General features: G+C 39.5%; 1 protein-coding gene across 1 annotated transcript in view; it reads right to left on the minus strand.

The window, feature by feature from the left end:
- Window positions 1-472: 472 nt before the first annotated feature.
- Window positions 473-12,379, minus strand: part of SH3GL3 (SH3 domain containing GRB2 like 3, endophilin A3) — a 54,361-nt gene continuing 42,454 nt past the window's right edge. Inside the window, exons 6-9 of the mRNA XM_074837446.1 lie at window positions 11,454-11,612; window positions 8,510-8,613; window positions 7,161-7,288; window positions 473-1,406 (exon numbers count right to left, since the gene is read on the minus strand). Of these exons, the coding sequence (XP_074693547.1) occupies window positions 1,201-1,406; window positions 7,161-7,288; window positions 8,510-8,613; window positions 11,454-11,612 (597 nt within the window). The 3' untranslated portion in view covers window positions 473-1,200. The remainder of the gene's footprint in view (window positions 1,407-7,160; window positions 7,289-8,509; window positions 8,614-11,453; window positions 11,613-12,379) is intronic.

Genomic DNA, 12,379 nt, shown 5'->3' on the forward strand with positions numbered 1-12,379 from the left:
CTTTGTCTTGTACAGATAGCAGTTGTGAAAAGATTACATGTACCACAGGGGCTGGTGAATTTTTTGGTCATTACTACATCTGCATTTACTAAGCAAAGCAGAAGGCTAACAAAACCAAGTTGTCTTCATTTTGATAGTATTTAAGATGCCTGAGTCTGTCCTTCATTTTGAGGATTTTTTTCATACTGGGAGTTACAGCACATCTTTCCCTCCCCACCTAGTCTTCTCTTTCTCCTTGTCTATCCCTTTCAAATAAATATAAGAAGTAGGGGTGTACTGACTTTTCATTTCTTGGCAGTAGTCACTAGTGATACTCACCTATTTATCTCAATGGACTTCTATACAAACCCCATGGAGCGAGGACCACTTAGTTCAAAGGAATTTTTCTCTTCCTGCTAGAAGGAAACTTTAACAGACATTATAAAATGTCACACAAGGAGTAGGAAGAGAGCAAGATTATTAAGAAGTGTCATAAAACTAATAGTTTGGCTTTATTGGTGCATTTTTAATGTAGCATTGTTTTCTTCACTTAAACACATCAGCTTTAAGCAAAGGTGACCTCCAGCTCAAAAAAAAATGCCAGAACTGTAGGATTAGAAGCAGCAACCATTGGTCTTATCCCACAGAAATATTTATTTGGTTTGGTCAGTAAATTATAGGAATTCTCAATGCTGAGAGCTTGTACTTAGTACAACAACATCATAATATTGACAACAACCACTTTGCCTTTTGTCAACATACAGTGTGAAATGTGGATTAACTCACAATAAATTACAGTGTGATCAATGAAAAGAGCTCAATGACATCAGTAACTTAGGAACTGGTTACAGTTAGCTTCACTTACACTATTTTTAAAAATGGTTTTCAATAGTAAAATCATTGCAGCCAAAGATAAAAAAAAATCTACATACCATAATAGCAAGGAAATGCATTTTTGGAGCAACAGTGAGCTACCAGTAAACACTTCATACAGTGATCTTCAAGGCACAAAGCAAAAAAACTGGGTATGGGTTTTTTTGCAGGTTGATGAGTCAGGGAAGGTGAAATTTTTTTGAATATAAAATAAATACATTTTAAAAAGACGCATACAAAAGTCAGTAAGTCAGTCAAATAGCAAGGCTTTCACAGAATGCCACACTGACAGAACATTTGTGAATCCATTTCAGTCATGAAATCACATTCACAGCTTGAATGACATGATCACTGAGGCAAGGGAACCATCACTTCAACATAATTAATGGGGAAGAAGCCAGACTCTCCATTTAACATCCCCTCATACCAATTCTCATCAATCTGATTGGTCAAAGTTATGACGTCCCCTTCCTTAAACCCAAGCTCGCCTTCATTTTCTGGCTCAAAGTCATAGAGAGCTTGGCAGCAAGGCTGATCCATGTGCATTGAAGAACCTGCCCCCAGTGACAGAAGGAAAGAAAACCCATATTAATAGAGCTTCACAGCATACCACCAGCCACTAAACAGAAAACAATGGGTCAAAAAATGTAGCCCAACTGTCATGAATTCCCCCCGAACAGTTTTTCCATTGCTTTCACCCATCAATACCTAGTATATGTAAAAATGAATACCAGTGATAATTAGTTTAAAGCATAATTCTGTTTCTCCCATAAATTCAGATGCTACTCTATTTTCATTCTGAGTTGACTTCCCTTTCAAAAGGACATTTATCCCAAACTGATAGTTTAAGTAATCACAGCTGTCAAACTAAGTGTGGTCTCTTTGCAGTGGTGGCTGGGGGAACTGGAGAGGTAGGAGTTGAGGAAGCAGAATAGTCAACAGGAGAAGTGACAAGTAATCATTTAAACAAATTGTGAACACCTACCAGAGGGCAGGGGCTCGGAGCCAGTCCTACAAACACACACTTACAGCCTGGAGGCACCACCTGGATTTTCACACTACTTGTGCGTTTGCAGGAGCAAGGCTCCAGCTGCTCCTGCATGAAGGCTTCTACCTTCACCTCACTTGAGCAGTGACAGTCATTTCTGGGTTACTGCTCCCCAAGTCTGTGTGTTCAAATCCTTTGTTGTGCACATCCTTCACCTGAACTAAAGCAAAGGTTATGCTAGGAACAACAGTGCCTGTCAAACTATTTTACAGATGAAAACAGTTTTCCAATACAGTATCTGTTTGTTCTTGTGACTTAGCTATTTGCCTGGCTGTAAAGATCTTCATTCCAAATTACTCTTTTAAAATATTAATGGTAACATAATCATAAGTACATATATTTACAGGAAAACAAATATAAAAATCAAAGTATAAAACAGAATCAGCATTAGCAAAAGAAGTTAACCTTGTACATAAGTCACCTTTTATTCATATTTATGAATAATAACTTATTCTAATAAAATGTAATCTAATGTTCAAATTGTAAAGCTTAGCTCTGTGGCCAAGGACTAGCCAGACGTTCAGTTGAAGTTCAGCCATAACGGATTTTTAAAAACATATACAGCCCATCCAAGTAAAAGTCTAGTAATTTGAAATATATTTCAAATGAAGAATAGGAGAAAAGATTTCATGCTGCTGCCATGTAAACAGCAATAAAAGCACACTATAGCATGACAAGTCTAGAACACTCTAGTACTTACATTAAAGCAGTTAAGCCCCTTACATATTAAGTTATTCAGGTTGTCTTATTTGGAACTTTGCATCAATTCTCAAATATTCTAGTCTTGACTCTCTCTGAACTAGCACACATGCTAATTATGCACCTTGAGGAATAATTTTTGTCTGGGTAAATCTGCACACAGTTGGTAATGAATACAGATAAAATAGCGAAGATGTTAAAAATGCATGCAGAAATGCCTGTTAATCTGCTAATCATGGTAATGTGTAGAAAACTATTGAAAAGTAACTGTTCAGGCATTTTCTAGTAAAAGGAAATTAGGAGCTGTCTCTTATGGAAAGCAGTTGACAACTACCCAGGTGATCAGTATACAAGAACAGGTGAAAGCATCTTTTAAATTGACAATGTTAAAATCAGGAAGTAGAAATTTCTTTACTATTTTGTGGCTATGTTTTATCCTTTATAACAGCAGAAGCAAGCTTTTATTTATAACAATGGAAGAGAGCTGTCAACACAGAGATGCCCCTCAGCAAACCTCCCCAGAACATTGCTGTAACAATGCCAGACTAGCCCTCTGCCGCGGAAGGCATGGGCTAGTGACAAAGTTTTACAAGAACAAACTAAATTACAGCTGGTCTAATACAATGATACAGGTGAAAGCTTCATTCTGGACATATTTTTGCTGAAACAGTCCAAGCAGAAAAAAAGACGACCCAGAGTTTCCCAGCTAAAATGAACTGATTGTGTTCAAAAATAGCTGAGCTATTTTCAGTCTTTGCCAAAGTAGAACTGGTACCAGGCTCACTAGAACTGTCAACAGCAGAAGGCCATGCTCTGAATAATTGACAAAGTTCCTTGCTTTCACCAGCTGCTCTGATGGGGCTACTTTATTACTGCAAGCCAGTTAATTTCTGACAGCAAGGTACCTGATATGAGATGGATCACATTTGGTTCATTTTAAGCTCCAAAGAACTGAAAAGAAACATCTGGCAGCCTGGAAAGATTTTTAAATAATGGTCACAGCCAGTACAACCAGTTTCACTCCAGGCTGTAGGATCAGTCAAAGTCTTCATTAGAGTCAGGCGGCTGCTGCTACTGTAGAATCTAATGAGACGAAGTTTCCCTGACAAAGGTAATGGGGGCAGCACTGCCTGACAGTCTGCAACACGCATTGTTTAACATTGCAGAATTGGTGACAGGATCCCAGCCTTTTCCTGTCTATTAAATACTTGCGCATCCTTTCCTGTTGCAGAGATTTAAGCTAAAGAAATTGCACTCTTCTTTTCTGCAAACAGGGTTTATGTTAATTTGCAACACCATGCACACCTCCTTAATTTCTCCAGTTGTGGAGTTAAACTGTCACACTTCACTGTCACATTCAAAGATGACTTGTTATTAGTCTCCAGACCACTCAAACCTGGACAGCACAAAAACAGGTTAAGCAAGAAGCTGTCTTTGATTTCTGGAGTGTTACAGGATGAAACCAGAATGCCATTCTACGTTGGTTTGGTTTTTTGTTTGTTTTCCCCAAGGGGAGTTACTGCTTGTACCTGCATCTACTCCATCTTCCATATCCCGCTGTAGACATATGGTAGCAAAATTACACTTTAATAATTACAAACTGGAAGTTTGCTAAGCTAATTAATCCAAGTCTCCCTCATAGCTGAAGTGAGTAAACACTCAGATGCTTATGCTAAATTCCAGCACATGGCAGCCAGATCCATTTAATTCATAGCATAGTCAAACCTGACAAACAAAAAGAATGAAAGGCATGATATTTAAAGAGAGTTTTTAAAGTGAGCCAGATGATGCTCATAGCTGCAGCTCATTGAGGAAAACAGTGAATTAGAACAAAAATACAGATTTGTTATCTGTGCTTAATCAAAGCAGCTAAATAATTCACAACATTAAAATGAGCTTTCTGTGAATCGAGCCCTGCAAATGTGTGCAAGTCATTAGTAGTAAATAATCCCCACGTGTTAGGGACTGTACAAAGGGAAATACTATTTCTGTTCCAAGAGGCTGATACTTAACTTGAAAAGCTATGGTGAAACACAGGAAAAGCCATTTCAACACTCAGAACTGGATTGTGCTGAACGCATCGCAGCTTGCTTTGAACCGTCCTGTTGATTTCCATGGGTTTGCCGAATGCTAAGATACTACTTACCTTGAGTGACAGTATCAGAGAAATTAAAGGTCTATATTTTGACAGGGTCAATGTGTAAACAGGGGCAATTAAGCATGAAAAGTGCTTGTTTGTGTAGGATGAAGAGGTCAGTTTTCTAAACAAAAAAAGAGGCTGATCATGATGCTGTTCCCCCTATCACATGGAGACCTTAAAACATCTAGCTGTTTTGCTTAGAGCTGCCTGGTTCACATTTCTAAATCACAGACCATAAATCTAATGTTTCATGATTCTGATTTTAAACAGGAACAGAAAGGTTTCTCCATTTACAAGCAGGGCATATTGACCCCACTGCAGCTCCACAGAAATCCATATGGATAACTTTTGAGTACAAACAGGAAGAGATAAGAGAATGAACAACGATTTCACCAATGAGTGTACCTGCTGGGGAGATAAGCACAGCATCCACAGCTTCTTCGGGAGGAGAAAAACATGATATATGCCCTTTCTGATATTATTAGCAACACTAAGCATAGCAACAATTATTACATACATTTCTCCTTTTCATCTCTTTCATGGTGGTTTTATTTGTTTTCCATTCTGACAGCACTGAGTGAAACAGTAAGTAAAAACCCATCACTTAGTGATACGCAAGCAGCTGATGCAATAGTCCATGAATGGAATCAGTGAATGGAAGTGGCTCACTCCTTCCTTATCTTAGTGATCAGTGGTCATTTATTTTTCCAGTTCATTCACTTTAACCAGAAGCAACCTTGAGAAGTCATCTAGTCTGTCTTTCTCCCAAAGGCAGGATTGATTACCCTTAAAGGATGTGTTGGATCAAGTTGGATCATGGCAGTGATAAACCACTGTAATATGATTTGAAACTCTGGTCGGACACACTAGTTTATATACAAATGCTGAATCTGAACCTCCTTTCCCCACTGCACACGCAAAGCAGAAAAAAGAAAGCCTATGTAACTTGACAAGTAATTAACAGGGGCCTAGAATTTTTAATAAAGGTTATTACGGTTTTGCTACTTTCATCCAGATGTGCTGTGAAAATACCTAGGAAGTTACTGACTGTTGTAAACATCCCCAGTGCTTTCAAATAAATGTGTGCTTGTATCACATAGTCTTAGGAACCAGTGGTCTGAATCGAGAGGAGTGTGTGAAGAGGGGGTTGTCTCCCTCAGTCCTACATTTGACAGCAACACAAAAACTGCTCTTAGCATTTGGGCAGCATGGGGAGCTTCACTAACACACCCCCGAGTAGCTTGAAGCACAAAAGAAACAAATTGAAGAATAAGATCTTGCGGGGTGGATTTATGCCGCCAAACTACTGCAAATCCCCTTCAGTATGGATTGTATAACAGCTTCATCTTGTAGCAGAGTGCAAGAAAATTAAAGACATTAGAAGGAGCATGAAGTTACAGCTCCAAGCTTTATTCTTTCACCTTTAGTTCTCTCATTTCTCTCCCAACAACCTTTAAAAAGGAACAAGACTGGAGGGAAGAAGAAATTGGAAAGTGAGGAAAAAAAAATGAAAATAAAAGAGCTCCAGGAAAAGATCCCAGATACCATGCCAAGTAGAGAAGGGAACCTTTGGCTCACTGCTTCCCCTCTATTTTCCTTACAAATAATGTTTATGGAAAAATTTGGTTTTCTCATTCTCTCTTCTTTGCATATTGTTGTCTTTTGTGTTTTGTTTTGTTTAATTGATCTTCTCTCATCATGCACTGTAGCCATTAAGGAGATAGGGCAAAATAATTTTATTTATGAGATGATGAAAAGCTATTTCAATGAGTAGTGTAGCCTCACTAATTATTACCATTCACACAACTTTCAATGGCTTTCAACAGTTGATTTTTTTTTTTGTGGAATCAGGGCCTAATTACAGGAAGGGATCCTACTCCTACAAAAGTAGGTACCTAAGTACTTCAGTTCATAAATGCACACACTTTGGTGCATACTTTAGGGGACAGTGAAGTAAAATATGTTAATAAAATCAGTAAGGGTGGAAGTCATCTCTCTGAATTTTACAGGGCTAATAGTTAAGATCCTGTACTGATCATTTATGGTCTCTGACTGGAGAGAAATTAGCATCTGGAGATATTCCAGACAGTGATCAAACACACCCACCTTAGGCATCCATCTTTGCAAGAAATTAACTGTTTTCTGCAAGTACCTCTCCCTCTCTCTCCTCCCACCCTCAGTGGCAATACAGAGAACCTAGAAGACCAAGCAGAATGCCACACCTGAATTTCAGATGGGTGAGAGATCATTGAGAGAAACTGTGTTTCACAATTCCCCTTCCAAATCTGGGAAACAAACTGAAGTCAGATGCATGGATACTGATGCCTCATGGATTCACTGTTCTCAGGGTACAAGGAATACCTCAAGCAACAATCTGGCAAAACATCTACAGACATGTTAATCCTGTGGCCATAGACTTACCTGATGATTTTATGGAAGAACTATAGGCAATCCCATTGTGCTGCTGATTATCACCGATTTCCAGAGTTGTAGTTACTACAGGCTTTGGCTTAAATTCACGTTTAGGCCTACTAGATGCTACATTTATTCTGGAACACAGAGAAGAGTGGCAAGAGATTTACCTTGAAGGAAGAAATGCTTACAGAGCTTACAGTCAGGTTCAGTGCTTTAGTGTTTGAAAGATGGAGGGAAAAAAAAACCTCTTCTGCTGGTTTTGTTTTTATGCTTGGGGTGGGGGGCACACAGGTTTATTCACTAAAAGCTGCTCAATTCTCATGCAATAGTTGAATTTCAGCAAGTCCCTATTTTATTTAATGCTTTGGTCCCACTGACAGAGGCACAAAGCTTAACAGCCCGAGTTTGAGAAGTGCTGAGCATCCACAGCTGCTACTGAGTTCAGCAGAAGTTTCAGGAAGGAGCTCTCTGGAAAGTTCAACTGCAAATGACACATGCAGAAACACAGCCAGGACAGAGGCCCAGGGACTGCATCTCACACACTGCCTTTTTATTACAGAAAAGGGGAAACCACCATTTGGTCAGCTCAACTGTCTCAATACCTCTTCCTGTATGTGCATGTGGCCCAGCTGAGGCCTCCTTGTCTCACTGTCCCCTCCAGCTGGGACAGTGCAGGGTGTCTACAGACACAGCTACCCCTGTGCCAGTGCTCACAGCCACCACATCCACCCTGATCTCAGGAAAGCCCCAAACACTTATCTCGACTCTGCGACTGTAATGCTAGCATTACAGGTGACACTCAAGTCATTTAGGTCTCCTGTTGTCTGTTTTCATCTGAGTGACATATAAAAAATTAATGACAGCAGCATTATTTTCTTGTATTAGGATGACACAAAGTGTCTGGGTCTTTCATAAGTGCATTACACCACAGTTGTGTTCTTAGCCAGCTGGCTATTCTCTTACTCTGCTGCACAATTTTGTTATACCCCTTAATCTCAATGAAAATAGGCCAACTTCTCAGCAAAGCCTCCAAAACACAACTCAAAGCATGCAAGTTTAAATAAACCTACAAACAAATGGAGGCTGTCCTGATTAACCTCCACAGATGTGAGTGAGAGTTTCTGCACACACTCAAAGCTTTCTGGGCAGATCCTGCATTACATTAAAGGCTCACAGTGCAGCAAGAAGTTGCCAGGTGGCAAAGGTTTAAAGCAATGAAGTCCAGTAAAGCACAGAGCACAGCAAATGTGCATCTGTGAGATGGTGCTACAAGATCTGTTGCTCCAGTGACTTTTCACATTCATGAACCTCAGCTGCAAAAGAGGTTCAAAGTTTACTGATAGGTTCAGTCTTACCGGTTTTGCAGCTTGCTCTGCAGATCCTCCAAAATTTCTGTGGATTGTTTATGGTAATCTAGTGCTGCTTCTACAAATACAGCCAACTGGCTAACTTGTTCTACCTGAAATATAGAGAAGGAAAATAGTTGTAAGGAGCCTGCAGTACATTCAGCTGAAGGACAAACAGAGCATTCAAAGCAGACCTGGTATCTCAAAAGACCACGATACTTTGTGGAGGTTATTGAAAAAGAGCATATGTGATTCTATCAAAGAAATTGCCAGTTGGAAACTGCACAAAACTGAGGTGTAACTTCTAGTTCACTAACTCAAGGCTGGGTCCTTGAGTCATTTCCTTTCACAGTGTGCAAATCCCTTCTGCTTTCAACTTCCAAGCCAGCTGTCTGTCAACACCCAAGCCCAAAACATTTAAAAGGACATGACCCTCTAGCAGGTGAAAGTGGGGCTTTTCTGATCAGTAATGTTGGAAGAAATTACACTGTGACAGCTCTTATGACTCAGACCCGTTAGTGTTTATTAGAAATGTTTACAAACTACAGTTCTGGAATGATCTGGACTTACCTCACTAGATGGCAGCATTTATAAACCAATAAAATGAAACATGATTTATCTACTTGGATTTAAAAAGTATCAGCCAATCATTCAAAAATATGATTGCTGAGGAAAGGGAGAATGTGAAGGAGAAAGAAAAATCAAAATATATTTTGTTCAAGAGGTACAAATAATCTCATTCCCCTAACACAAACTGAAGATCAAGCTGTACTGGGGATGGAGCACTAACATTTATTTGTCCTCTTCCTTTAAGATGACATTAAGACAGACCCCAAGAAGTGTGACATGTTTCCACTTCATCATGATGTCTTCGGACATTGGATCACAACAAGATATCTGAGTAAACTTTCTGCAATGTTTTATGGACCCATGGCAATTTTGTGCTATACTTTGTATGCTTCTACATGGTTAAAAAGATTATTAGAAATTCTGCTGGGAGTCCAAGAGAGCCAAATATTGTCACACAGCATAACAGAAATTAAATGCATAGAACCAAATCAACAGCTGATACAATTCCATCACAGTCAAAGACAGTAATGTAAACCAGCTGAGGACAACGCACAAAGTGCCTGGGGTTTGAATGGGGCGGCCAGAGAAAATGGATAGACAAGGACTGTCCAAACAAGATGACTAAGAGCCAGGAGGGATATGGAATTGTGGATTACGAGAAGAGACAGAGAGACTGACAAAGAGCCAAAGAAACTTGAGGGACTAAAAGCCACTTAGCAAGAGGAGCCTGGGACTGGCTAAGTGGGAAAGGCAGAAAAATGGATCTGATAAGAAATGCATGCAATGGTGTCTGTGTGGGAGGTCTGGAACTAGGGTTGCAAAAACCTGAGAAAGAGATGTGGATCAGGACAGAGTCTGGGAAAGGCACCTGGCAAAATGGCTGGGAACCAGAGCTCAGAGACCAGATTGTAGGGCAAGGAGACCAAGAAAGGGAGACATTTGGGGAATGGGAAAGGATGGGAAGGAAGCGATTGCAGTTAAGATCTCTGCAAACTCAAAGACAGTCTGGGGTTAGACAACAAGGCTGTAATGAGAAGTCTGAGAAGGACAGACAGACTGGGTCAGCATGGAAAACTGAAGGGAAGGAGCACAGTTTCCTTTAAACAGAAACAACAGAAAGTGGGTATGGAATAAACCTCAAAAGGGACATTCAGTTCACTCCCTCTCAAAGGCAGAATTAGTTATACTAGAAAGTATAACTCATCAGTTGTCCAGTGGCTCAGCTAAACCATTTTAATCCACGCACTGTTTTATCTTCAGTTTGGTGCTTTGACTAATGATAAACACTATCTGAAACATTTCCCAGCTGCTTATGCAAGGCAGAATTATAAAACACATACACTGCAACCAGGCAACTGGTAGAGCCTACAGCGGAACAGTGTGCTGAAATTGTTTACAGAGGATGTTACAATTTTTGTTGCCCTCGTATAACTTGCACTGGTAAAACAGCAAGAGGCTTACTGACTTATACACAGCTGTAACACATGTGTCCCAGTCACAACCAGTTTAGGAGCTACAGGCTGGTTTATAACTGGCCATTATATAATGGGTGTGCATAGAGGGAGAAGTTGCTTGCAGTTAAATATTCCCACTTTACAGCTCCTCCTTGTTGCAGTTTGCTCACAGAAGACAGCATACTTCCTACTTTCTAAGTGTGTTTTCTGGGATGTTGCATCTTACAAAAGAAAAGCAAGCTTCGGAATAGGCCCAAATAAGTCCAGTTCTCTTTTCCTACAATTCCATGATTACAAAGGAGAAAGCACATCCTGCTATTCCTCTGTGTGTGAACAGAAGAGAGGATTATCTTGAATGACCACAGCTGCTCCTTATTTAGACATAATTTCATGATGGACTTGGACTCTGAACCAAAGTCCAGGTATCTGAGCCCAAGCCACAAACAAACTCCATGGAGTAATTTTCCGAGCCAAATAGTAGTAATAATGATTTTCAGAGATAAAATCATTCAGAGACTTCAAATCAGCAGCAAAGTTTTGACTATAAGTGAGCTACAATTGAGAAAGCACATGGTATATACCCTCGCTCATAGTTTCAGCAGCAGGTCTAGGACTGTTACTCTCCCACCAATGAATCTGCATTGTACCCTTAGATAGTTCATTGCTCATAGATTATAAAACTACTTAAGACCTCTGTGACAATCTTGTCTGAGCCACTGTATCTCCAGAAGAAATTCCTGAATTCTTGAGTTCTCCTATTTACCACTGTGCATTACGTTCCTCTCTACCGAGAGATTAAAAGAGGAAAGAGGCACACTTTCTGCTTTCAGACCTTACCTCCCAGGAAGGATGGGACAGGCTTTATCCAATCCCACACATATTGCCCTCCTAGATGTACTGCAGCAAACAAAAATGCAGGACAGACTTACATCATTTTCTAAGAAATTGAACATGCTTCTTTCAGCCAGTTCCTTTGACTCTTCAAATTTTTCTACTGCTTGTTTAACTTCTTCATCTGGTATCTTTCCAAAACGCTTCTTTTTATAATCATAATCCAAACGGCGTCCTTCTAATTTCTTCAGATGATGCTAAATAAGACAGAACATGTATGAGAAGGTCCAAACAGGACATGCCTAAACAAACACATTGTGATTTAAGGAAATTTCAGTTATGGATGCAAATATATTCAGAATTGAAGAAATACAAGGCTCAGAGATTATCCAGTCCATCCCTTTGATCTAAGGCAGCATTAGGTAAGTCTAGGACTACATACATTAATGAAATTTTAAATAAACAGCCATTTATTAACATTTGGGGAATTGGCTGTCTTGATTTGCTAACTTAGGCATCCAACTCATGGACTTCACTAGATGTGCAACACCTCCGATTGTCTAAATGAGAAGCAGGATCCAATCTAAATATATGTGTGTCCCCATATTCTACATTCAATTCAATTTTACCTCTTGAATTATTTGCAATACAACAGCTAGAAGTTAAAGGGTTATTTTCGCCTCATTCCATAAGCAGTGCTCCAACAAATCTTGTATTCTTGCTTGCTTTGTTAGGTGTCAACTTGAGACTTCTATCTGATATAACTACACAAGCTTTTCTGTCGCCAAAAATCATGGGACTGACAGACTTACAGAATGGACTCACAGTGACAGTACAAAATGCTCATTAAAACCAACGTTAAACAATTTATTTTCATCAGTTCAGAAGAACTACAACTGAAAACAGTTATGTGTCACAGGAGACAGCTACAGACATCAAGACATTATTAGTATCTTCTTGCTATGCATTCCACATCCATTTATGTGTAAACAAATAACTTTCATTTCTGCATTTCATCAGGGTT

This window comes from Strix aluco, chromosome 12, assembly GCF_031877795.1.
Source record: "Strix aluco isolate bStrAlu1 chromosome 12, bStrAlu1.hap1, whole genome shotgun sequence".
NCBI lineage: Eukaryota > Metazoa > Chordata > Aves > Strigiformes > Strigidae > Strix > Strix aluco.